Below are 27,063 nucleotides of genomic sequence, written 5' to 3' on the forward strand. Positions count from 1 at the left end.
TTATGATGTTTCACATATGAAAACTTTTTGAAGCTAATCAAATATTAGCACAATAAAGCAGACCTTCTTTGCTAGTATTTGATTATCCCTCCAAATAGTTTAATTTATTTAACATCATCAGACCAGCATTGTCTGCATTACAAATAACAACATCTTGTTTTCTTTTACTTATTGATTGACGCCCTGCAGTCGAGTATATTGACTTTATCACATAATAAACCCCTAATATATACAATTCCTAGCAGACACTTTTACTGCTGTGTCCCTCCTAATTTGTCCATCTTTTTCCCCTTATTCTGTAGATAATGAGTGAGAACCTTGTTATCGACTCGTCTATACGTTGATGAATTATCCAGACTTCACAAAAGGCCAGGCTTATCAGCAAATATCACATGAAATTGGCATGTGACTTGAGTAAAGTCCTGAGATAGAGCGTTGACTGTTCACTTGTGTTTGAAGAGAGCCTTTTGACGTGGATTTCTAATTATAACCTTTGCCGAAATGCTGCTCTGCCGATTGCCAGACTTTTCGGAGGCGATCTGTTATTAGGCAGTAATGTCTGACAGCCATTTGTTTGTTCAGAGAGATTTTTCATAGAGGTGTGTGTGGTCTAGTTTAGGGGTATGGCTGTTTTCACACCTGCGTATGTACACAACACACTAGCAACTGTGTCTCGGAACAGTTAGCTGTGCATTTCCAAGGCCTTATTCGTGTAATTATTGCACCACTCCACTCATTGCTGTTTAAAATCATATTGGATGAACATCTTTTCGAACCTCTCTTGACCTTAGCTTTCAAATGGGTTTTCTGAACAGAATGTGATGTTCATGTGATGACCTTGAATGAATTTATGCCTCCAGGTGTTATTTGTTTTCCTCCCATAAATTGAATATGTCTCTCAGCTGCTAAAGTCAGTCGCTCTTCTGAGAAGTTTAAATTTGTACGTAATCTGCTGTAGTGGATAATAAACCATATCAAATTGGTCTGCGTCATATGAAAATCAGTTTTGACAGTCACTGGATTAATTGTAGTTTATCTGGAATTTCTGTAATGCATTTTGATCTTAAACGTTCAGCAGGTGATTTCTTGAGATTTTGTCTGTACTTGGCTATACATACTAGGTAGGATAGAACAACTAATATCAACTGGGGGAGTCTTTAGCAGCTCCATCCTCAACAATTTAGAGCTTGTTTCTGAACTAAAGCTTTTACAGATGACCTAAACACTTATTCCATCCTCATTGCAGCAAAATTAGATTGCCTAATCTCTCAGATAATGTCTTGGTAAAGCTTGCAGATCTCGAACACAGTGCAATTAAAGACATTCAACTTATGAAAGCAGCAAATTAAGATTTAAGTTAGTGAAGATAAGATTCTTGCGTGTGCATCGATCGCTTTTTATGTCTTTGTAATCACTCAACCATGTAGCATTACAATAATCCACTTAGGCACTCTTTGAACTTGCTTTTTTTAATGGTTCTCAGTGGGTCTTAGAAGTATCTTCTACCCCCACTGTTTCGTCCGACTGTTTGGCCTTTAGTGGAGTGAACTGTCAAAAAGGAACTACTGAGGCGATGATCACTCTGTTTTATCATTTAGGCTCCATTGATTCACACTGGCATGATTGTATCATACTGGAACAGCAGTGTAAAATCAGTTTTTCTTTTTCTGAAGCCTTTTTTTACTTGTCTCTTGATCTCTCAAAGTCCCTTCCTCTGTGCATGTTTGAATTTTTGTATGTGTTATTTGAAGCTATCAGAGATGCATGCAAACAAAGAATCACGTTAAATGTACGTTTGGGTGTGTTTGTCAGATTTATGTCTTTCGGACATTAGGGCATGGGGCGAGAAACAGACATTTAAATTAAAGACTTTTGGAAACATCCATTTATAGTTGTTTACTGAAAATGTCTGAGGTTACTTTAAATTTCTAATGATAATTTATTTATATATATGTTTGTGTATGTTTTTAGAATTTTAACTGTTTTACTGAAAAAGTGCATATATTGTCTAATTTTGTATAATGTAGCTGCATTTTAAATGGACTAACTTACATTTAAGTGATTAGCCAAGTCCCCCCCCCCCCCCCCCCCCTTCAACTGCTGAGGTTAGTTGCTCCTTTGAGAAGTTCCATAAATTACAATCCTTACGAAACTGCAAATAATGAACCATAGCAATTTGATCCGTCATATGAAAATCAGTTTTGGCATGCTCTCGGTTAATTTATTTCATGTTTTCTTCTCTCATGTTTCACCTATTTCAGTACTAAAAAGACAATTCACTCCCTATAGAGTAAAATAAGCTTTGGTATCTCATTACTGTACAGCAATGAAAGTCATCCCGTTTTTTTTCCATCCTTTTCAAGTCATCCTTTTTTTAAATTAAAATGTATATATTTAAAATTCGGTACAATAAATACAACGATTCAAATATTATATAATGTTTCCATATTACAGTAATGGAATTGAAATGTTTTCACCTTCAGAACTGAGATGATTGTGTAATTGTCATCCATGCATACAAATTAATGTATGGAGCTTTAGGCCAGTGCTGTAAATTGCAGTCCCATCAATCCCTGCGTCACTGCCGTTCTTCTCAAACTTCAAAGATAACTTTTGTGTGTGTATGTCTATGTGTGTGTGCGTGCGTGCATCCATGCCCACAAGAGAACTCATGCTTGCTTGTGTGTTTTTTTTTTTGTCAGTCAGAATGAGCACGGTCTCTTGTGGGTATCGAGTTTGGCGTGTGGTCTTGAGCGTGTGCTCTCTGCACAGGACAGAATCAAGACTAGATGGCTCGAGAGGTGGCCAAACGAATGCCCGTCAACCAACGTGCCAGCATTGACGCAGGCGATATTGAATCAGGCATTAGCAGACTGATGACTTCAACCTGAAGGGCTCTGCATTGTGAAGCTTTCCACATGGGGTTTCCAGCTCTGAATAAAGCCAGATTCTTTAATCAAGACCTTCTATAGCGCTGTCAATAGCATTGATATTAGGGGATGTTTAAAGCTGTGAATCATACTACTAAACACAGGGTGCACTTTGGATATCTGCACCAAAGGTGGCACAATGAATTAGAGGCAGTATTGTGATGAAACACAACGATCGATGACAGCTGGCTGATTCGCTGATCTAAGTAGCCAAATTAACCGTTTCACACTTGCAGATTGAAATGCTTCATTAGTGCCTACTGACTATTTAGTCCAGAGTCTCTGAGGCGTGACAGTAAAATGAACTAGATTTCTACATTTTCTATTGAAAACATGCTTGCAAATGTTGCTTACATCACATTGTTTGTGGCCCACCTCCAAGTTTCTATGATATGCTTGTCTGAAGATATATCATGGTTTAAGTTTTGTAAATTTTTGTATATGGCAATATTCACATTTTAAGAATTTTTCCCTTTCAATTTATACATTTGAATTTCATTTGGCACATCCCTCAGGAGGTCTAATTGGAAGACAAGAGATTGAATTTTTATTCTGAAAGATCAAAACTCTGATATAAGATTTGCAGCACAAACAGTATGGATCACCTTAAAGGTTGATACTTAGGGTTATATGGTCCCTTAATCCAAGTATGAGCAATGGGGTTGATTGGAGAGATTGGGACATGACTCAGGTCAGACTCAAACCTGGGACCCTGTAAGCCTATTATATTTTTATATAAAATAATATATTATGTTATAAATTATTTTACTGTACTATATTTAGCAAAGATGATTTTGCATTCTCTTTTGATTACGAGGAAAATATTTAGGTAAACTTTCATTTAGCCTTATAGCTATTATTCTTTGGATTTGGAAGTGGTAGTTTTCTTAGTTCTTCTAAGAGAAATGGGTTGGAATTATTACTTTTTGGAAGTATGACCAACATAAGAATTTTAACCCTAAAGTGTCATCTGAACAAGTAAGTAACATCCACTTTTGTTCTTCTGACCAACTAACTGAAAAAAAAGCATTGCAGTAAATCGCGGTGATTAAATCTAACAATCGCTTATATCACATCAAACGTGCAAATTATTCTTTGTTCTCAAATTGTTAATGTTAACAACATCAGCATTCTTTCACTCATAGCCTACTAGCCGAGACTCCTTCTTTATGTGTACAGATGTGACGCAAAGACATTTCCCGCGGAAATCCACCAGTACCACTGGAATTAAAAACATTATTACAAGCTTACCGCTTTGAATCGAGCTAAGCCAAGGAGAACGTTTTGAACACTGGCTGGTTATGTACTTGCTCAAATTATTTTTGGATCATTTTTAACCCAAAAAAGTTACGGACTGGAGCTTTAAATTGCCTAATTAACTATTTTCTTGACTTATGAACTCTTTTAAAGGAAATTGGAACTACGCACATTTACAGTCTACAGTATGTATAAAACACATGTTTGGTGTGAGCGCACAGCAATGCATCAGGTACTCAAGATGTAACTCTATGTTCCGCAGAAAAGCTTGAAGTATCTTCAAGCTACTATCCAGTGTCAATGCTTAAAATGGTGCCATAATTCCTGAGGCTGATACACTGCCAGTTTATCCATGCTTCTTAAACGGCAATGGGAGAGTATGGATAAAGGGTTTTACAGTAGTAAACACCTGTCACACACCAACCTCCAAATATGATCACAGGTTTCGTGTCACTGACACATTTCTGTAAATATCACATAGTAATATTTGATTAACCCATGAATGTAACTTACAGATTAAATTATTCAATTCAGATCCTTATTTTTGCACTTATTGCAACTCAAAGCTCCTTGTTTTTATGAATATCTCCACAGTCCCTTGCTATAGTCAAATGTGCAGCTGCGTGCTTGGTCTCATATTCATCTCCCTGTCCCATCCAACCACACCATTCACCCCCTCTCCTCCCCCGGTCCCACTCCTCTTCCATCAGCTCATGATTTTTTTAATTCATCGTAGCCCTCCCAGACTCTCCCCTGGCCAGTCAGCGCAGTTCACAGCACTGAACATGTATAGGCATAAAGCACAGTGATGATAAGCACATTAAAGCTGCTGTATTGGCTTGGGGAGGGGCTAGCACCAAGCTGCTGCCTTATTGGTGATCTGAGTGGCAGGGGAGGGGCTGAGAGGAGTACAGGCAGAGAGAGAGAGGGAGTGAGGTGAGAGCTTTGCGCTAGGTTGGGAGGGAATGCCCACTAGATGCGGCTGCTGATAATAGCGTGTATCAGCACCAGAGCAGTGATTGAGAGCACAGTCAGAGAGAGGAGGAGAGGAGCAAGGAACAGAATGCCGTGCCGGAGAGTGTTTAAATCAGAGCAGCGTGATTGACTCAGGCAAACAAGGATAAAAAAAATAAATAAAGGGAGATCTAGAGAGTCTCTCGGAGCGCAAAATCCTGAGAGGAGAACGGTGGTGGAAGTTAGAAGGCTGTGGGAACTCATCAACTGAGGTCAGCAGGCAGGAGTGTGGGATCGAGCAGCTGCTGAACCAAGCCGGACATTGCTTGGGCTGGGGGTGGACACTCTTTTAGAGGGGTAAAGAGGGGCATAGGGTGAAGGAATACTGCTTAAATTTCAGTTACACTCAACGTGCACCTGCTTGTGGGAGTAATGCTTCTGGATATTACAGCAAGGCTACGGTGCAAGCTGCCACTAAACCGATTTTGCAAAGCCACTGTCTGATTGACCTAATCCTGATATTTTGTGTGAAAAAGAAAGACTAGTTTTTTTGGAGCACTAGAGCGCAAGTTCAAGGTTCTGCTCAAAGGCTATTCCAAGAGACATGCTAGAGAATGAAATAAAGAACGTGGCTTCCGTTCCAGAGCATGGAGAAGTCAAGTAGCGAGGAATCCGCCATCCACCGTAGCCCCTCAGTGGACAGCCACGACTCAGACTTTGCCCAAGCCTCCACCTCCGGGCGGCCGTTTGGAGGACGTGGTTTTACCGCTGGCGCCTTTTACGGGTCCACTGGCCCACGTGCGCAAACTGCTGCTCAAAGCGGGGCGGCTGGCGACGACAAAAGCAGTAATAAGTACAAGGCTCCTAAAGGCAGCAAATACGTGGTCTTTTATCTGGATCTATCCTTTGTGTTCCTTCTAGAGTTCAAGAAGTGCAACATGGCCAGAGGCTGCCTGTGCTGTCTGAAATACATGATGTTTGTCTTCAACCTCATCTTCTGGGTAAGTCACGCTTTGAATTTCCTTCTGCTCTTTTCTTCCTTTACAGGTAGTGAGGTACTGAAGATTTGCGGCCGCTTGATGGTCAGAATTCTGTTACTTGTTCTCTGATGGCAACAAATATACATGAGATGTCATGGTGCATGCTCCTCAGAGTGCCCCGTGCCGGTACTGGGACTTTTCTGTCATGTGTTTTTACAATGTTACGTCAGGCTAGTCATGCTCTCCTTTACGTACTCGCTACTATTTCTGGCTGCCTTTGAGTCTCCTGGGGCACCCTGGGAAAGCTGTGCCACACTCCTAGAATGGGTTTAGCTTGCAACTTGCTTTTGATGAGATGCTGCGATGTTTACACAAGGATCGTTAGAAAACAGTCCATGTTTTCTCTTTAATCACATTCAATTAAAACTCTTAACAACTGTGAAGTTTGTTGGGAACTGACGTGAGAGAGATTTGTCTTCAACTTATTCAGTTAAATGCATTTAGATTTCTCAAATTTCTCAAATTTTATTGTTGAGGATAACCCCTTGAGATTAAACATCTCGTTTTCGAGGGGGTCCTCAATTTGTATTGCTTCAATGAACACTCAATTTATGGTGTTTCTGTTTAATTTTGCTCATGCATTTTTGGTATTATATGGATTACTGTTGATTTATGAGGATGGTCAGTCAGTTTGAAAAGGGCATGTTTTTGTCACTCATTTTTGTGTGAAGCATATCTCAGAACGATGGAGGTAGTGGATTAAAAGCTGAATGGGGGAGAGTGTGTGGAGGACATTAGGCTAAGTCTTTTGTGCAGAGGCACTCATGCATAAACGTTAATCGCGCAAGCTAACAAGGTTCTCGTACTCTGAGAAAGTAATATCTGGGGCGCATCTGGGGCACTGTTAGAGGTCTGAAGTCTGACACTGCATACAATACTTCCCTCATCTATCCACCTCTCTGTCTAATACAACAAAAAGATATGTGCGATTAAATACATCCTAGAGCTTCAGTAAAATCCAGCTAAGTTGTGAAATGTAGTACAGGACGGGTTGCCTGTCACGTTACCAGAGTCCTGAGACTTGTTTTGATCTTGGCAGTGGTATAAGTCTAAAAGGTGTGTGTGCAAAGGAGAACAACATGTGGCAGTGTCGAAGGGCAGGCAATAAAGTTGTTTATCATGACGCTTGTGTGATCTTTTTTCACCAGAGATTAACCCAGAGTGACACCCCCACGGGTGCTTTCGCAGTTCAACGGGGCATTAACCCAGTCTGTGGCTGTGGGATTGTGGTCAAGGGTTGTGAGCTTTGATATGACACTGTCCGAAAGATCTTGAAATCTCTGAATTGCTCTTTAAAAAACAAGGGCTATGGGTTAGTTTTGTGTTTTGCAGCGAAAACCGCCTTGTCCTCTGGTGATGGCAGCTCCTGCTGAGAGATAATTTAGATGTTCTGCTGGTAATTTTCTTTTAATGATTCCTCACACGACCTGATTTGAGTCCCATGAGGTCGTTCCAACATGGGCAGCAGTCAAAGTCCTTGAACTATGCGTGTGCAGTTACCAGCGTGTGAGTGTGATTTAGAGTTACGACATTCCTCAGAGAGTGATGGCGATCGAAGCTTGGTGATCTCCATAGGAGAGTGTGACTCTGTATCATGACACCCCTGTGACCACGCTCCTCGTGCTTTGGTGCTCCAGGAATTGCAAGGTTACCATTCTGTGGAACGCCGAAGCCTGTCACCCCATCCGCTTTAGAGAGCCAGGTGCTGCCGCCTGCTGCCTCTTCACAGAGCTTACGGTTGTAACTCAAGGCACTAGATAAATAGAAGCATGAACCTCAGACGTGTCATCAGGCTCCTGTACAGGACTTCAGCAGTTGCTTGTGACCATCTGGCTTGTCTTTCCTAGGTGGATTAGCTTGGTTTAAGCTGGACAGCTTCAGCACAGATTAGAGCATTTAGTGGTGAGCTTTGTTACACCATGCTGTGTTCCTGATTCTGTAATGGGTCAGTGCTCTCCATGTCTATATGACCCACTACGTTTTTATTTTATTTATGAGGAATGCTTCATAATTTGCCCTAGTGGCACCAAGTGGAATGTCACACATACTACTTGACAAGAAACTGCTGTAACTACTTATCTCTTCAATTTACATTTAGTCAGTTTTGAACTGTTGCTGTTTGTAAAGTAATACATAGTCTGTTGTTATTGTACATATATTTTGTATAAATATATGTATCTTTAATATATTTATATTTTTATATTTAATGTATCTTATTAATATTATTTTATTGTTGTTTTTTTGTGTGTTTTTTTTTTACCCTTTTGTTAAGCACTTTTCACAATAGATTTATAATACTTTTAAAAAACGATTGCGTTTTTTTAAATATTGTTTTTCCGGAGGACCCTCAGCACATGCCCCAAACATTCAGTCTCACCATTTATATTGGTATCTCTGAACATTAAGCTGTGATAAAGTATTTTAACAAAAAAAAATGCATCAGCTTTTATTACATTAGTTAATTGTTAATGAATATCGATTGGTTATTTTTGATTGGGCTACATGTACCTTCTCATAATGACGCCATCAACCTCTCAGACTCAGATAAGCTCACCAGATTCATTACAACCTCATTTATTTCTTGTGAGCTGATGTAATTTGTCTATATCATTCGAATCATGCTGAACCATATTTCACAGGAATGTTTCAGTGACTGTGCTTTTTCTTTGTCCTTCTCCTATCCTGTTACCGTCTTACGGCTGGCTAAAGCATTACATCAGGATGCCCCACAACATCCTTTGTAAAAGACTGAATGCACTGCCTCATTTCACCGCCATTATCATATTACATCAAACCCATTCTTATTCAAACAATGCTGCCACCTCAGCAGTTTGGTCCAAAGGTGTGCTGTTCCTTATCAAAGCTGCTGCCTCTTTGTTTGCACCTTTGCATTTATGAATTCTGAGTTTCACTCCAGGGATTGCAGGGGATTTATCTGCCATTTGGTCCAAGGTAACAGAAGATTATGGATGTCTGTCGATTTAATCACCTAGGTTGACATTTTGGAGTTTGAAATGTTGGTGTTGGTGGGTGCTTCTTTAAAGCTCACAAAGTGAGTGGCAGTCTCAGGGTACTTTGGAAAGGAAAAGGTGTGTGCTGTCGAACAAATGAGCGGTAGAGTGGAGGTCTACACTGCGGCACTTACACTCACCCTCCACCCCCCTACTAGCGAATGTCTGTTTTCCTACAGATTTTCCATCCAGGGTAGCAAATCTATTTTTTCTTTATCTCATTCATTCTTTTATTTCCTCTCTTCTGCGTGAAATCCATTTAAGAGCTTTAATCGCTCTTTCCAGCAGGACATTTTTTTTGTTTTAGCAAGCTTTCACAAGTCTGTTTGTACCGTCAACACTTTCTCCTGGCAAGTGTGTTAATCTGCACCTTTTATTCTGAGAAATCTTTATATCTATCCATCCATCCATTCATCCATCCATATTTGTTGCTTATTAGCATGCATATTACTAGGATATTGGTTGTTTATTAGTACTTATAAAACACATATTAATGCCTTATTCTGCATGACCATATTCTCGTCCCTTAATCCTACCCAATACCTAAACTTAACTACAACCATACTAACTATTAATAAGCAGTAATATCTAATAATAAAACAAATAATTAAAGGATGCGTTTATTGAGGCAAAAATCATGGTCAATAATTAGTTAATAGTGAGAATTGGACCTTAATCTAAAAGTGTGACCAAAAATGAATTATAAAAATTAAAAATAAGAAATAAATACAAATCAGGCTAAGCTCTAATTTGCTAATTGTCTGACCAAATTAAATAAAAAAATGAATTAGTGTTGGGTAAAACATGAAACTTCACACCGCTAACAAACTGCAACCTTTACACACTTTGTGAAGAAAAAAACAGCAAATGAGTTCTACACAAAGACGATTGAATTGTGGCAACTACCATGACAAGGAGTTCACCGCTTGAACAAATAATAAACCACTTTTGTTGATCGTCGCCACAGTATTGTCCTTTTCATTTAGAACTGTTTGCCTATTTCTTTTGGTTTTTGTCTGCACTGCAAATTTAATGCGAATTGAATGCGACAGATTTGTAATTAGTCCCAATTTGAGCACCTGATATAGTTGTTTACCACATTCTTTCCTTAACATAATTTACTTAGCTGCTTATTTTTCTGCGTATCTGGGGGAAATTCTCTCAATAAGTGCATCAGACCTTCGATTTCCTGTACCGTATTTTTCTCCTGTGTCTCCTGGAAGGGTTCATTAGCTCTGGGATCTGGTTGGATCAGTTGGAAATGTTTTTCTTTAAAGGGGGCCTGACATTGTGAAGTGGTTAAGAATCTTTATATATAATTAGTTCTGCACAACCTTACATTACTTAAATACACCAGAATTAAAGCTATTGTGACTGTTAATGGTCTAGTTTGCTCTTTATTTGTACCTTATTTGTGGGGGGTTTTTTCTACTTCCAGAGATACATGCATTGCTTAACCATCCACTTGGCCTGAAGCCCAGAGGTATTGATCTGATAAAGGCCTATTCAGTAGTGGACTTGAGGCAGTAGGCATTGTGCCCTTCATTTTAAGAGTTTGAGCCAATTCTCAGAAACAGAGCGGGTCAGATTATGCCCTTTCACTTCTGCCTCTGACTCATAGCAGCTCATGGACCAATTAAAAATAAATTCACCCTAACCCAAGGGCAATATATGTTTTCATATCTCCATAACACCTTGAGAGACATTTCAGTTGATTCATTTGTCATTTTATTTTTCTCTCTCCGCTCTACCCCCATGAGGAAATAACTTTACCTGTACAAAAATAAATCAAAGACCTGTACAGGGCATAACGAAGGCAACCATAGAAGCACAGACCTATCTGTCAAAATCGTAACTGTTCTTTTTTAAGACCTTGGTGAATTATGTGTTTTTAGAAATATAGGGCATTCAGCACTTTCTTTCAGCGTTTTATTAGCTGTTGTAATCCTGCTGAAGTGTCATGTGATGCAGGAACTAAGTAAGTGCTCCATGGGGCTTAATGTGTTGTCAGTGTCTTGTACCATAAGCATCATGTTATTAAAAAAAAAAAAAAAAAAAAACCTTTAAAAAAGATGTTTTAAGAGATCTATATGTACTGTCCCATTTATCTGCATTTTGTTTGTTTGTGAAAGGAAAAATGCAGTGCAGAATAGGTTATGGGTGGGGTTTGGCTCATGAATATTAATTATGCAATAATAGGTTAGTCTAGTTGTTCTCTCTGATTTGTTGAATTGAACACTTATCTGTAGCTGATATAACAATTTGGCACAGGCTTCTGTTGGGTATTTGTACTCTTTTTACCATTTAACATTAAAAAAATATGTACAAATACATACAGGCGTATAATGATAATAAACAAATGAAATATGTATATAAAAAAAATGCATTTAATCATTCTATGGCATGTATGCCATGATAGGCATATGTTAAATGACACTGAAATTAAACAAACAAAATGAAGACTTCCATATCACTTTTTGTCTTTTTATTATATTTAGGTGTTTCTGTTTCTCAATTGGTAGAGCATCCAACACCAAGATTTTGGTTGCAAGTCATTTTGGATAAAGGTGTCTGCAAAATGTATAAATGTAAATGTTGGCATGTCTCAGCAAATAATGATTTTTCAATTAGTTAATCAGCATTTTGTGTAATTGATTAATACTTAAATTAATTCAGCAGCCCTACTTAAAATACAATCATTATCTCCCAAAGGGTGAAGATGGTGAGCTTTTTTGTTGTGCCTGTTTGTAATGTGTGAAATGTGAAAGTGCAAACAAGCTCTTTAAAGGGTTAGTTCACCCCAAAATAAAAATTCTGTCATTAATTACTCACCCTCATGTCGTTTCAAACCTGTAAGACCTTTGTTCATCTTCGGAACACAAATGAAGATATCAGAACGCCGGCTTTGTATTGGCCAGCTCCTGCATCAGCCTCACACACAAGTGTTGTGGTGCTCACGTGAACAGCGTCGGCGTTCTGACGTAGAACCCGGAAACGCTACACTTTGGTTACAACATAAACAACGTAGGAGATTGACACAGAAGAGAAGAAAAAAACACAAAAAGTATTTTCGTCGCTTCGTAACATTAAGGTTGAACCACTGCAGTCACATGGAGTATTCTAATCTGTCTTTACTACCTTTCTGAGGTCTGAAAGAAAGTGGTTGTTGCATTGCTGTCTATATGGAGGGGTCAGAAAGCTCTCAGATATCATCTAAAATATCTTCAGTTGTGTTCCGAAGATGAACGAAGGTCTTACGGGTTAACCCTAACCGAACCTTTAATATTATTTGCTGTATTTTAGTCTGTGTATGGAGGACAATATAGCATCTCATTATAATGACTGTTTTGGCATATATTTTTATTTGATAAAAATCACAATACTCCTTCAGTGTTAGTGCAGTTACCTCATGGATGCTCATGCAGGACACATGGAAAGCTCTGCGGAGCACCAAATGTGTGCCGGAAGGAGAGCACACTTATTGACTTTTATGAAATGCTAAAAATAGCAAGATTAAATGTGCAGCATAGCACTTTGAATCTAATATTAATTTAGCCTACTTTTGTTTCCTGAAAAAAAAAAAAGCCAGGGAAGCAGCCCTCCATTTGAACAAGATGATTTTAGCAGGAAAGACAAAGTCATATGGAAGAAGTCATGCCTCATCAAGAAGCATTTTCTGATAATGACATCATAGCACCTCTGAGGACCACAAAGCAGTTGAAATAAAAGGCAAAGCTGCAGCCCGCTGCTCAGAATGAGGCTGTTTATATCTTTGTATGCAATCATTTGCAATTTATTGAAATTAACTGACCATACTCCATTTTACTGTGAGGTAATATCACATCTCACAAGCTGTTGGGTACATCTCTGCATGTTGGTTTTGGAGGTAGCTGAAACTATCATCATTATGCCATGTGACTTTGAAGTGGTTTGAAATGGTTCCTTCAAAGTCATTCTTGATTTAGTCTTTCATAGATCATTCCTGAGTGGGGAAACTTTCACCATCCCACCCCCAGCTCAACCCATGGCAGAAGAATCAATGCTAATCTTCACCTAACCTGTAAATGAATGCAGATTGCAAGAGTAGCATGCCCCTGTCAGCACTTTCCCTGTCACCTGCAAGCAAATTATGCAGGAAATCGATGGCAACATGTCAGATCGTGCCTGACTTTCCCAGCTTGCACTTTTCACCTGGTGCTGGGATATGACACCAGAGCTTGTCTTGGTTACTGTTGTGCTGTTTAATTAACAGGAACGTGGATACTTAATGGGGCATCAGCAACTGGAGAACTGCATTTTTGACAGGGTTGTGAGAAATTCAGAATGAAAAGTTCTCCCTTTTTAATTGATATAAATGAATATGAATTTTAATCGAATTGTCCACACTCAACAGGAAGTTAACTTGGAGTTTGAATTGGAATGCCAGGTCGGTCTATCTATCTTTTATCGCTTTTTATCTATCGTTGTATAATTTATCTATCTTTATATGGGTCTATCATTCTATCTATCATTTTATTGTTCAATCTCTCATTCAATTTTTTGTATCGTTTTTCTATTTGTTGTATGTCTGTGTAAACCTTAAAACTTCAAGGCTTTAAAAAATATATAAATATATTTTCGAACATGTTTTGGGAAGCCAACAATTAACTTTTAAATGCATACCTGGGGTCTTTAGTCACCCAGGACATCATTCACTACCCTCCTTCTCATTCATTTTTTAAAGTTAGACATCAACCTTCTTACTACATCTCAATTAATTAATTATAAACAATATAACAATTCATTTTTTTTTATAAAATAATAATTTTTTTGTAAAAATTGTATTGGGCTGCTAACGAGCAGAGGTGTGTAACAATGTAAGTAATTTTTTTCTTCGCAACAATAATTGAATCTTTGATGACTGAATAAGTGCAATTCACCTTTATGTCTGATACACAATGATGAAGTGACGTTTCACTCATAGTTACCGCAGGCAGAAAACAAAAGAATAGGAATTATCATCAGCAAAACTTGAAATGGCTCAGCGATTTACTGCAGAACAAGTACTGAATCAAATCAGTCACTGTCACTTGATGGTGGATCTGGTGAAGAAGCTGTCAGCCATCAAAATATTGATTTTAAAGATGTTGAAAATGATAGTTTTGAGAATATGTTAGAGATATGAGCCAGATGCTGAATGTACTGGGAAATGAGCTCTGACGAGAACAGTGATGATTAAACATCTGCTCAAACAGAACCCTTCCAAGCTCCAAAAAGTTACAAAATATGATTTATTTTATTCTTCTGTAATTAATATCAGGAGAGTTTCATATTATCACAGCAGGTAGAGATCCAACCGTGTTAGATATAGATTTGGATCGCTAAAGACCCGAATATGTGTTAATGATTGACATGCATTTCAGGGTTAAAGTTCGTATGCTTTTCTAGTTAAGATTTAGTTGCAAATTTCTTATTTTCTTTTTGTTCATTTTAATTCGACTTTTTCACATTCAAATTTGAACTGAAGCTACTTTACCACAATCACATTCAAGAATTGAGTGAATTAAAAAAAACATTCTCAGTTCAATTCTGATTTGCCCCTGATTTTGTGATGGTCTCAAATGACCCAAAGCGGTTGTGTAAAGCCTTCCATTCAGTCAAGCAGCAATTTTCTGTTGAGTTTGTGCTGCAGGGTAATGATGAAGGAAACTCCAGCATCTTCTCCAACATAAGGTCACACAGAAGGCTCATGCTGTCGTTATCAGAATCTTCACTCTGTATCCCTTGAGCAAAAATCTCAATTAGATCTATGACTGTAGCTATGATTGCATTCCCACCAAAACCTCAAAGGCCTGGATACAATTTTTGTGTTTGGATCCTTTATTTTTCAGAGAAAAAAAACTCTCAGATTCAACCCACGGCAGTCCGGTTTGGCTCCCTGGGGCATCATGCATTCAGGAGACAGGTTTTTGCACAGCTTTTTGATAAGGACCATTCTGTGTGCAGTCTGGAATGGGTTGTTGTCACTGTCGGAATGAGAATAGACTCCAAGCTCAGCGTGGATATGGGCCCTCTCCAACCACACTTTGAACGCCAGACACCGTGGTGTCAGTCTTGAGTAATGAAGACTATATGAATGGCCAAATCATTATTGTGGTCATATTGTTTAGTCATCTAAACCTTTCGTGTTATATTTCACCTCCTGATCAGGGTGCGTTGGGAATGAAGTTAAATCGAACGTGATCTGAGAGGTTAAAAATGACCTGGCATGAATCATCGCTCTATTTTCGTGATTATTATAAGTGGGATAATTCTATTAGATGGTAAGCTGCCGTCTTGCTTAATCTTCCCCACTTTACAGCTCACGTCAATCAAAATGACTCTCAGGAAGTCCCAAGGCTGAATCTTCCAGGTGTCTCAAATTATTCTATATTTTAATTAAAAGTTGAATGTTTGCATATGCAGTGAATTGTGCTTGAATAGAGTGCAGCGGCCCTAAAAAAAACGTTGAAAATCGAAATTCTGCAAAATGATCTGAGCTGTTTTTTTTGTTTTTTTTTACTGACCTTGCACATCCTAATCAATGCTCAAGCATCCCGCAGTCTTGTCATTTCACTCTAAATCGAAATTATGCTCAATCAATAAAGCCCTGCATAAAGCAACATTATGGTTTGTATAGCTCTGCTATTCACAAATGATGGAATTGTATGTGTTTTTCAGCTGCTACTCTCTCTAGAGGAGCCCGAGGTCGACCGCAGCATCTAAAGCAGATATAGTGAGAGCATATAGTGAGATCTCATTTGACAATTTGTTGTCCATTACTTTTTGCATTCGTATCCAAGGGTTTCCTTTAACCAATAGACGATTTATCTTATAGGTTTACTGCAAATAAGACAGATGCCACACTTTTAACTGTAGAATGAATTGATTGAAAACGCTCTCTTCCTCCAAACAGATGCTGCAATTGCTCGTATTTGGCTTTTAAAAGCAATCAGGTGTGCATAAAGTATGATTCTGCTTAGATTACAGACAAGACCTGACGAGTGCCAAGAAAGAGCAGCTTGAGGTGGATCGTTTCATAAGCTAATATGGAAACACAAACCCACGAATGAGCTCACACTCAAGTTAGTTCTGAACGTGACCTCTGCACTACTTGACACCCACATAATCATGAGTCTTGAAAACATTTTCACACAGTGGAAGAAATTTGCATCTCATTGCCTGTACGCTTGAAAAGATTTGTGAATATTTTTCATCTTGGTCTCTTTGGAAACTTTGACCTCCAACATTGTTATGCTATGTCGATAATGACCGCTCACTGCCTATGATACTCTTTTTAAGCCTTTGGCCAGTCTTTTTTTTTTTCTTTTTTTTTTCTGAGAGGTCTCTTGAAAGACTTCTGTACCGGCTGTAGCTTTGGTTTAAAGTCTCCTCAACTATCAGCACAGCATAACTGAGAAAACACTGGAGCTTTTTGTTCCCTTTTAGTTTATTGTGTTTTTCTCAATTTAAAATGATACAGCAGGAAAGCACTTTTGTGTTTTAAATGAAACAGGTGGCCATTTCAGTAATTAACTGATCAGAATGACAGAATTCACTCAATTCGTTTTATCATTTTGTCATAAAGGTGTTTCATCCTCCCATAAATCATTCTTTATTAGAAAACAATTTGCTGCAAGCTATAAATGACACATCCTCTCCAAGTGACTGCACTCATTTGATTAGACAGGGAAGGTGTGTTTGTAAGTTTCTGGTAGAATGCTCATCCTCCATAAAGATTTAATGATGTTGAAAAATGTATGGAGTAAAAAAGAACAATGGCCAGTTGATTAACAGAAGCATCGAATGCAGCTTAATTTGCTCTTAGAGTGAAGTAGTGAGCAGAACTTTGCTGACTGTACTTTTCATCATTTATTGCATGATGTTATTTTCACTAATTACCTCAAAGTGCTCATTTCACAATTAATATAGTTCTTTCATGACAACTCTCATGACAATATATCTGCTACGCTGCTGCTGCTGCTGTTGATTTATGCTGCTGCTGTAGAGCAAGTACAGGACTTGCTACTGCCAATACATATACGACACGCTGCTGTGAGCAAGCAAGACATGCTGCTGCTGCTGCTGTACAATATAGCGTACATGAATTTCCCGTAGCAGATCTATACAGGTGGAGCTGGGGAAGGTGTAGGGTTTCTGAAAGCGCGCTGCAGTGCTAAGGCAAATGCTACTCAAGTATTTGAAGGTTGAGCAGCGAGCTCATTGGCTACTGATACGGCAGGAACCAATCAGCTGCGCCCTATAGATAACAATGTGATTATGAACAGTTGAGTAAAATGACCTATTAGCCTGTGCCATCTAGTGTTTCATGCCAGAACTTTGAATTTGTTTGGACCGAATTGGGTGTTTGAGTGCATAACGGTGCGTCCTAACTAAGAGTATAGTGACAAGTAGCTGTAAGTCTCTCAAGTAAGATTTTTTTAACTGTTTTAAATAGTCGCCAAGACTGCATTTGTTTGATCAAAAATACAGAGAAAAACCAATGATATTATCAAATATTATGAAAATTTATTTTAGCTGTTTCAAAATACTTATTTTTCAAAATACTTAAGTTATTCCTGTGATCACATGTGATCGCAGTGTCACATGATTTTGTCATTCTAATATGCTGATTTGATGAAAAACATTTATTTTTACCATCAGTGTTGATGTCGTTGCTTACCGCTTTATTACAGTTTAGATTATATTTGATTTTGTGACAGTTGTTTTGTCTGTAAGATACAGTTTTACGGATCATAAAATACACACTATAGAAATATATTGTTATATAATGAAAGTAATGTGAGCTTAATTGTTTTGTCTCTTCGTCCATCATGCATTTTGACTGTTCATGTTGCCCTTTGAGCAGCCTTTATGTGATGTTGCAGTTACACAAATGAATAACCAGTGAGCAAAGGTCAGAGAGTACATCAGGCACCAACCTTAACATAGGCAAATGGCCCTGGATAATTGGGTCAATAGCAATTTATGATGCCATTCTCCAGAAATATCAGTGGACAGCTGGGCAGGATGTAACTAGAGAGGCTACAGGAAAGGGCAAATGCGATGTAAAGTCATCCCGCTGCCTCACGTGTGCTCAATTGACATATTCATCACCGGCCTTGACGCATGATGGAAAAGATCCTCTCCCAGAGTAACCATTGAGCCTAACAGCAACTTTAAACTGCTTCACCAGCAAGAAAGAGATGTAACAAACACTGTAATCTGACTCACATTCTTAGTAGCATGTAGAAATCTGGAGGAGAGATGACAGAAATACCTTTTTGAGCTCCCATCAACCACTCTGTAAATATTTCAGTGCAACAGAGCTTTAATAGCATGGCAAAGCTTTTGCACAGCACTACAGGGAATTTCTGGTTAAACACAGTCATTTGAAGCCCTGAGAGAAAAATCTCACTTTTTCTCTAGCGCTTCTATCCAATCTAAGGCCTCAGGAAAAGCAATACTCAATTGTTTTAATCACGTTTCTTCCACCTAATTTGGGGAGGGAAATCTCTCAGCCAACAGGACTGAAGGAATCAGCGATTGAATATAAATAAAATTGAAGAAGTGCTGTGCACTACATGACTGTTAGTATGTACTGGAGACACCCCTTCTAGTCAGGTTTCTAGACAAGGGGTTCTCAACTCTTGCCCTCAAGGTCCACTTTCCGGCAGAGTTTTGCTCCAACCCGATTAAACATACTGGAATAAGCAATCTAATCAAGGTTTTCAGGATTGCTAGAAAGTTACAGCCAGGTGAGTTTGATGGTTTGAAGGTTAGAGATAAAGGCTGCATCCAAAAGCTAAGGCAGCTGAAATCAGTTTTGAGGACTCCAGTAGAAGTCGGACTGACTTCTGAGGCAGTATTACGGTTTAATGAAGTACAACAGAATAGAGAGAACTTTGATGATAACTAAGCAAATATTTAATTACTACAATAATAATTTCTTGCTACTGTATATGGCATCAAAAGTGGAAAACATTGGTCAAACATGTACATTTAAACAAACTGACAACCAATACAACATTCAGACACCATCTTTATTATTTAGCTTAACAATGAAAAACACAGGATTGTGGGATATCCAAGGCGGAGAAGGATGCCTTCAAAAATCAATCAGATATCTCATGAAAGAAGAAGTGAAGCTAACATTGGATTCGGACGTGCCTTGATGCCTTCCAACTTTGGAATGCATCCACCGAAGGCAGCAGTTTTAAGCTTTAGGACGCAGCCAAACTGCAGGAAAGTGGACCTCGAGGGCTAAAGTTGAGAATGCCTGGTCTAGACATCTTTGTTACAGTAAAGACAAATCGTTTTGCTACAACATACAATGGCATCATAGAGAAATGTATGCTTCAATATTTGTAAAAAAAAAAATTAAATACAATACTATTACAATTTTTGATCAATGTTTCAATTTTGATTTTAATCACTATTTTGAAACAGTATTTCCTTACACACTTGTCTCTATAAGTTTTTTTGGAGGCCAGCTTTATTGACGATATTTGCAAGGATATCTTTGCATAAAAAACTTGTGACTGCATCTGTTATTTCTTTATGGCTTTTTGAAATCTCTTCCTATGCTGTTTAGTTAGCAAGTGTTCAGAATGTTCCATTGTTTTTCTATGTAAATGCGCTAGATTGACGTCTTCAAACGTTGCGCTCGCGTCTTTTGCAGCATCTCATGCATGACATGGAGTTCTACGTAATTAGTTCAACTTTTAAAAAACACATCTCTAAACCCGTCTCATGTTTTTAAGCGCAAAAACGTTCTGTGTGAATGGCCCCTACTCTGTTTTGCCGTAACGATAGGTTGACAGGCTCTCACCATCTCTCCTGTATCCAAAATATTCCCAAACCAGGGATGTTAATTTTTTTTCCAAGTTCTTAATCCTGCCATGAATGTACCTTCCCTTTTTCTGTACTTTCTTCGGTGTCATAACTGTAACCCCCCCCCCCCCCCCCTCTCTCTCTCTCTCTCTCTCTCTCTCTCTCTTTAGATAGATATTCATAATGTTATCGGCCCGATAAGAAAATTTGTCCGATATATTAAAGCCGATAAACAATGGATTATTTCCTTCAGCTGAGACACTTCAGATGTGCACTGTTCGCCATGATGGTTTTATTATATATTTATTATATTTAAATGTATAAATATATGTGATAAATATTTTCCAGAATGTTTATCATTGCTTCCCTCCAGCACAGTGAAAACATGTTGGAGCATTTAATTTGGGATGTGTTGTTGTGTCTTTATAATATCACACTTGTTTTTTATATATATATTTACGTTTTTAAAACATAAATATACCATACATCTGATCTGACATTATATTTTAAGAGGATCATTATATTTGGGGATCTTTTGCAAGTTTGATAACCCCTAAAGTAGGTTGAGGGCATTGAATGGTAACAGTTCTGCAATCGGTTTTACACATACTGTGTAAATAAGTGAAGTGAATATGTGAAGAGTACTGTATAAAAAGAAGTAGCTCAGTATGGGAGAATAAAAGAAAAAATCAGTAAGAGCATGTCTATACGGCCTCGAAAACACATGTAATACTCACAAGTGAATCGACTGAAGGTTTAAAGAGTCCTGAGCAGCATTATAAATTAATTTGGCAGATGCATGTGGTGGCATTTTAAATCCGAAGCTTTGCGAGCAGATCCTGGCCTGACACTGTGGGGCAGGTTAAAGGAACCACAACACATATTTATGCATGAACATGGACTGCTCTGAAGGTCAAGTACTTGTTCCTACCATCTTGTGCCCTTGACGCCCCCAATGTGAGTGAAATCTCTCTGGTCAGTAAGATTTCATGCATATTTCTGTCACTGTGTACTTCAGCCTTGACTAAGCGAGCAGATCCAGAGATGTTTTTTTCCAGAATCCCTCTGATAATACTCAAATTGTCTGGCATACCGTCTTTTGTCATCTTTGTGCGGCCGTTTGAACCGTTAGTTGAGCACCAGATGAGCCTCCTGAATGAAAGGTCGTGTGACGTGAAAGGAAGAAAATAAGGTTTATACAAAGAAAGCTATTCACAAGCCTTGTTCAGGTCTTTTTGCAGCCTGGTTGACCTATTCTTAAGAAGACCACATGTATGTCATGTGCCCCATTCTCTGGGAGATGAAGCAACTGCCCTTTTCTGCTATTTTGAGTAACATGCGGCCTTAATACACACTTGCAGACTCTGATAATTTGAGGCTTAGTACATTACTGTGGTAATGTATCAGGGCTATTTTTGAAGAGTTCAGATGCAAAAGCCTCTAAGTGCCATCTGAAATTTTCTTCTAGAATGATCATTTTTATCAAGCTTGTATATTTAAGTTCAGTAATTTCACTGAAAATTACCTATTAATTGTCATTTAAGTGAAATTACTGAACTTAAATATACTAGCTTCATAAAAATGATCAACCTAGAAGAAAAATTCAGATGGCACTCAAAGGCTTTTGCATCTGGACTCTTCATTTGCACTTCAGTTTTGTATGCTGTTTGTTTGGAATCTGTAGAACAAAACTGCCATTATGTCTACCTACCAGAAAGGAACCATATTAGACTATACTTTATTATGTCGCGAACATTTATATTGGGGAATAATACCTAAGGCATTGATGTTAGTAGTGTGTAATCTATTTGGTCAGACTGCGGTTAGCATAATATGACTGGCGGCCTTTCAGTTGATCACATGTTTTGTGTAACCCTCCAAGAATGGATTTCGCCTCTGCAACTTCATAAAACACTGGTACAAGGTGTATTGTCACCTGTCTGGGCTCTCATGCAGTGGCATGCAATGAGTACCAATGCTAGATGAAGCACAGTGGACCCATTCAACTTTTTTTCTAGTTTCTGAAGAAGCTGTTCTTTCCTGTGCCACACTTACAGCTAGGATGTTGGAGCTCAACAACTTTCATAGTATTTAGTAAGCCATTGTTCTGTGTGATGTTGCTAAGTGTTGGTTAAGTGGTTGTTAGGTGGTTGGTTACAAGGGGTGGGATTTTTTTTTACTTGCCTCTCTATTTGGTATTTCCTGGAACGTCATAAGTTGTATTACTGCTGTGAGTCTCACTAGTGCGCCCTCCGGTTGCAAATATTATGAAACATAAATTATTACACATTAGCATTATCGAGAGCTAAATGCTCACATCACCCTATTTATTGGATTATGTGTCATATTATTAAATGTGTACTATTCATATTTAAATATTATGATTATTGACAATAATGGTACATTGTGACACCCCTTATTAACACGATAACGATATTTCATTTGTTTAATGTCACGATTATCATCAATACCGGTAAATCATAACACCCCTACTATCACTATTATATGTTCATAAGGAACGTATTTGTGTACTGGTTTAAATATCCAGCCATTCATAAAACATATGGTACAAAAGAGTAGCATGTCCTCTCAGCTCTTACTTTTCCCTGGATCAAACTCTGCATTCATTACATATAGACAATAGCATAGCAGGTTTCGGGGACATCTTACAAACACTAAATAGTCTCATCTCAATAGTCTATGATAATACATGCTGCTTCTCCATTCATAGTAATGGAATGAAAACTAAGAGGCCTGGATTACGGTGCAAAAACAGCACTTTAGCATAGTAGCTGTATGACGATGAGCTGTAATCCAGGGGGTGTTTGGCGAACGTCTGCATGCGGCCTGATAAGTCAACAGAACATGGATCAGCCTGACATAGAGCTAGTAGGGCTTATTGTTCTCACAAGCCAGATTTATATGTGCTTTTATCAGTGTATCCTGCTCAGTTTGTGTGTGTATAGGACTATGAATTTATGTGGGCTTCCAATGACAATGACATGTGCTCCTCTGGGGCTCCTGTGTTCAGCGTGCATAACTACTCTGTGATTCACCTAGCATGTCAACTCCGTGACATTAGATGAAAATTAGCTGAACAACCACTACGCATTTCCATACCACTGGAAGTAGTGTGCTGAGAAAGTTTTTCTGCAAGCTGCTGTCCACCATTCAAGACTGACAGGTGTTGCAAGTCGACGTAGCATCCATGACAGTCCCAAGAGCTCGATCTACGCTTAGCTGGAATCCCTTGGAGCATTTCATCCACAACTGCTTGTCTAAACATAAGAGTCGTCAAGTAGAAAGGCTTGGTAAACATTGCTCGCCAGAGAAGCATAAGTAGCTGTGTCGTAGGCCAGCCTGTAATGACAGAACATGGTAAGCCCTCAGTACCAATCTGTATTGTATATCGATTTACTCTCAAGATGCTCTTTCAGCATGTGAAGTAGCAGCAGATGTCTTACACCATCCAAATAATGTTTTACAGCTTACTGAAGTACCTCTCTTCTTTCTCCTTGCTCTAAGCCCAGACAGAGAACTGCGCGCTGGGGAGAGAGAACTGCATACTTGGGACTTCTGTTGGAGTTTAGCTAGTATTTGGGTCAATGATGAGAACAGGTTGACTTCAATGTGCCATGGCTGACCGTCAGTGATATAAGTGTTCCTCTACAGTAGTATATACTGTATTTGAGGCCTGTATTCATATAATGTATGTTAAAATAGGAATGCATGATATTTTGGTAACATATTGGTTACTGGCATTATTGGTCAATATTAAACATTTAATTGTGCTGATGAAATGCATTTTAATTCGATATGAAACAGAATGTATATTTTTTCTATATTTTTAAATATAGATCCAAGTGAAACGACTTCTCGAAAGAGGAAAAAATCTAGGGCCGGACTTGTCCACCGGGAATTTATTTAATTATTGTTTTATGCTAATTGCTGCAATTTCGTAAGGAGAAGTAAGGAGATGTCACTGTTTTTGATTAAATATGATTAAAGAAAATTATGTGCATGGGTAAATTATGTATAGTAAAAAAAAAATAAGAATTGGTCATTTTGTTTTCATGGTAACTTTAAAGCTGCAATCCGTAGTTTTTCCTCTTCGTCGCCATCTCTGTTTGAAATCTGCAATTGCGGTTATTCGCGGGAATTATCAACTTTATGTGGGTTGTGCCTCAGCACGGCACTGCGCCGGTGAATCCAATGTTTTGAGGAGAATGTGCGGCTGTCAGTCACCAAGCCGGTGTGTTATTCGGAATCACAGATTCTACTTTTTGGAAGTATGACCAACAAAAGAATTTTCACCGGAAAATGTCATCTGAACAAGTAAGTGACATCCACTTTTGTTCTGACCAACTAAGGGGAAAAAAGCATTGCAGTAAATCTCGCTGATTAAATCTAGCGATCGCTTATCATATCACGTCAAACCGTGCAAATTATACTTTCTCAAATTGTTAATGTTAACAACATCAGCATTGCTTGACTACATTTAATGCCCTTCAGATAATTAGGGGCCAAGCCCCGAAGGGGATAGCCCCTATTGTATCTGTTAGTTTTACATTTACATTTACATTTATTCATTTAGCTGACGCTTTTATCCAAAGCGACTTACAATTGCTATATATGTCAGAGGTCGCACGCCTCTTGAGCAACTAGGGGTTAAGTGTCTTGCTCAGGGACTCGAACCCGGGTCGAACCCGGGTCTCTCACAGAGACGAACCCGGGTCTCTCACACCAAAGGCATGTGTCTTAGTGGGCGCCATCACCACCCCATAAGTTTTATTTTTATTTTTCCCGAATGGGAGTCAATGGCAGCCCTATCAACGGAACATAGGAGAATGATGAAATTTGGCATACTTGTAGTGATGGTAATGAATAGTAATTGGACCAATTTTTGAGTCTCTAGGACCAACTCTATAGCGCCACCACCAGTTAAAAATTGCAACATTGAAATGGTTATAACTTTTGAACCCTTTGATCTAGAAAAATTAAACTTAGTACACCTGATTCCTCTCATCATGGTGATCACAATTAACATCTTACATTAAGACTCCGCCCAGTTTTTTTGCTGCTCCTCCTTTCAAAATGTGTCCAATTTTATCCAAACATTTGCTCAAATGATCTTTGGACTGAGCCGCACAGAAATGACTGAACAGAATTTCATGACATACTGGTGAAAAAAAAAAGTTATGATGTTGCAAACTTAACAAGGTCGACCCAAAATTGGTTTAGAAGCTGTAGCTCGGCCAAACTTTGAAAAATCGAAACGAAAATTGGTACGCTTCATCGGAACCATGAGCTGAGGGTCCATGCCAAAGTTGGGAACAGCGCCACCTACAGCTCAATATGCCATAGACACAAAATAGACAAATACATAAATACAACAGAAAACAAACACTACAAACAAACAGACAATCCCAGCCCAAGTATAACACGTACGGAATGTTCAACAATCATATGTTATGAGCAATTTTTCGTTGAGATTTTTCTTGGAGACAGAATGCAACAATTTCAAATTTTCCTCAAGCTCGTTCCAAATCTGCGGTCCCCTACAAACTACACTCAGGCCCATACATTTTAGTCGTCGTTTTTTGCCAGTAATTAAATGTTTTTCCCTTGTGTCATATGTCTGCTGGGGACGACTGATTGGAACAAGCTCACACAATCGGTAATTTAACCTATGAATGACCTGGAATATCGTACAGGCATTATGAAAAACATTATATTCGGTAAGCCTTAATAAACCAAGGCGACGAAACAGGACGAGTGGGGGTATTGGGCTCAGACCACGTTAATACCCGTATAATTTTTTTCTGTAAAGTCTGTATTTTTTTCAGGTAGCTGGTAAAAGTGTTACACCATATGACATTACAATAGTTTAAATGGGGCTCAAACTAAGTTTTATATAAGGTGAGAAGTGCTGACAGTGGGAGAAAATGTCTTACTTTAAAAAATAGTCCAACGTATTTAGATAATTGTTTTATTAACTGATCAATATGGCATTTGAAGTGTAAACATTCATCGATAAAGACTCTGAGAAATTTAGTGGTTTACTCTTTCAATAATTTGTTCATTTATTTTAAGAAAACATGCTTGTTTTCCATTTGATTTTTGTTGGAATGAAACACAATGTAGCTTGTCTTATTGATGTAAGAGATAATGTAGTACACCGAAACCAAATATCTACATTTCTTAACTCTATTTATTGTTTCAGGTCCAGGTGGAATCTGCAGACTTTTATTGCACTTATTTTGAAGGTCTGTGGAATATATTGTGTTTTAGTCATTAATAGTAAATGGTGCCTTTTATTGGTAGCTGAACGCATGATCAAATTATTCAAAATATTTAATAAATGAACACAGGTGTGTGATTGTGAATGGCTGATTGAAAGTGCTTCTCTAGCGAGTCATGCGCATTCATACAGCATTTTGTTCAGTGTTGTGTGTCAGGTAAATAAATGTGAAGTGATCAGTAGAAAGGACTCTTCTTTAGATCTTCTGAAGGAAAAAGTGGAACATATTGTGTTTTTGTATGGTAAATGGTGCACTGCACTATACTGTTATTGGTTGCTGAATGCATGATCACAATAGCCAACATATTTAATAAATGAACACAGGTGTGTGAATGATGGGCATACAGTAGCTAATTGAAAGTGCGTCACTGGCAAGTAATGTGCATTCATACAGCATTTTGTTCAGTGTTGTGTGCGAGGTAAATAAATTTGAAGTGGTCCATGTGATCTAAATCTGCTTATTTGACTGAAGCGTGGAAACATGATGAGGCAAAGCTTAGTGGTTTCAGAATAATTTGGCATTTATATTCATACCCAGGTTGGTGTGATGGCCTATTTGTGGTGCTGGTGTCCTGCTTATGGAGCTGATAGTTGGTCAGATATTAATAGCAGAGGAGCCAGTTGATATTTCCTGAATACTGTGTGGTTTCCAAAAAGGCACAAGGTCCAATATCATCAGTTCTCATGCGGAATATAACGCCCACGTAATGTTTGTCTTA

General features: G+C 38.4%; 1 protein-coding gene across 2 annotated transcripts in view; it reads left to right on the forward strand.

Annotated features, from left to right (window-relative positions):
- Positions 1 to 27,063, forward strand: part of tspan9a (tetraspanin 9a) — a 138,403-nt gene that overhangs the window by 44,299 nt on the left and 67,041 nt on the right. The window contains exon 2 of one of the 2 annotated variants that reach the window (XM_056261346.1): positions 6,063 to 6,142. In XM_056261346.1, coding sequence (XP_056117321.1) covers positions 6,080 to 6,142 — 63 coding nt within the window. In that variant the 5' untranslated portion in view covers positions 6,063 to 6,079. Of the gene's footprint in view, positions 1 to 5,133; positions 6,143 to 27,063 lie in introns of those variants that run through there. The other variant, XM_056261344.1, reaches the window with a different exon arrangement.

Source organism: Rhinichthys klamathensis, unplaced genomic scaffold (genome assembly GCF_029890125.1).
Source record: "Rhinichthys klamathensis goyatoka isolate OS25496 unplaced genomic scaffold, OSU_Roscu_1.1 h1tg000181l_1, whole genome shotgun sequence".
Lineage (NCBI taxonomy): Eukaryota > Metazoa > Chordata > Actinopteri > Cypriniformes > Leuciscidae > Rhinichthys > Rhinichthys klamathensis.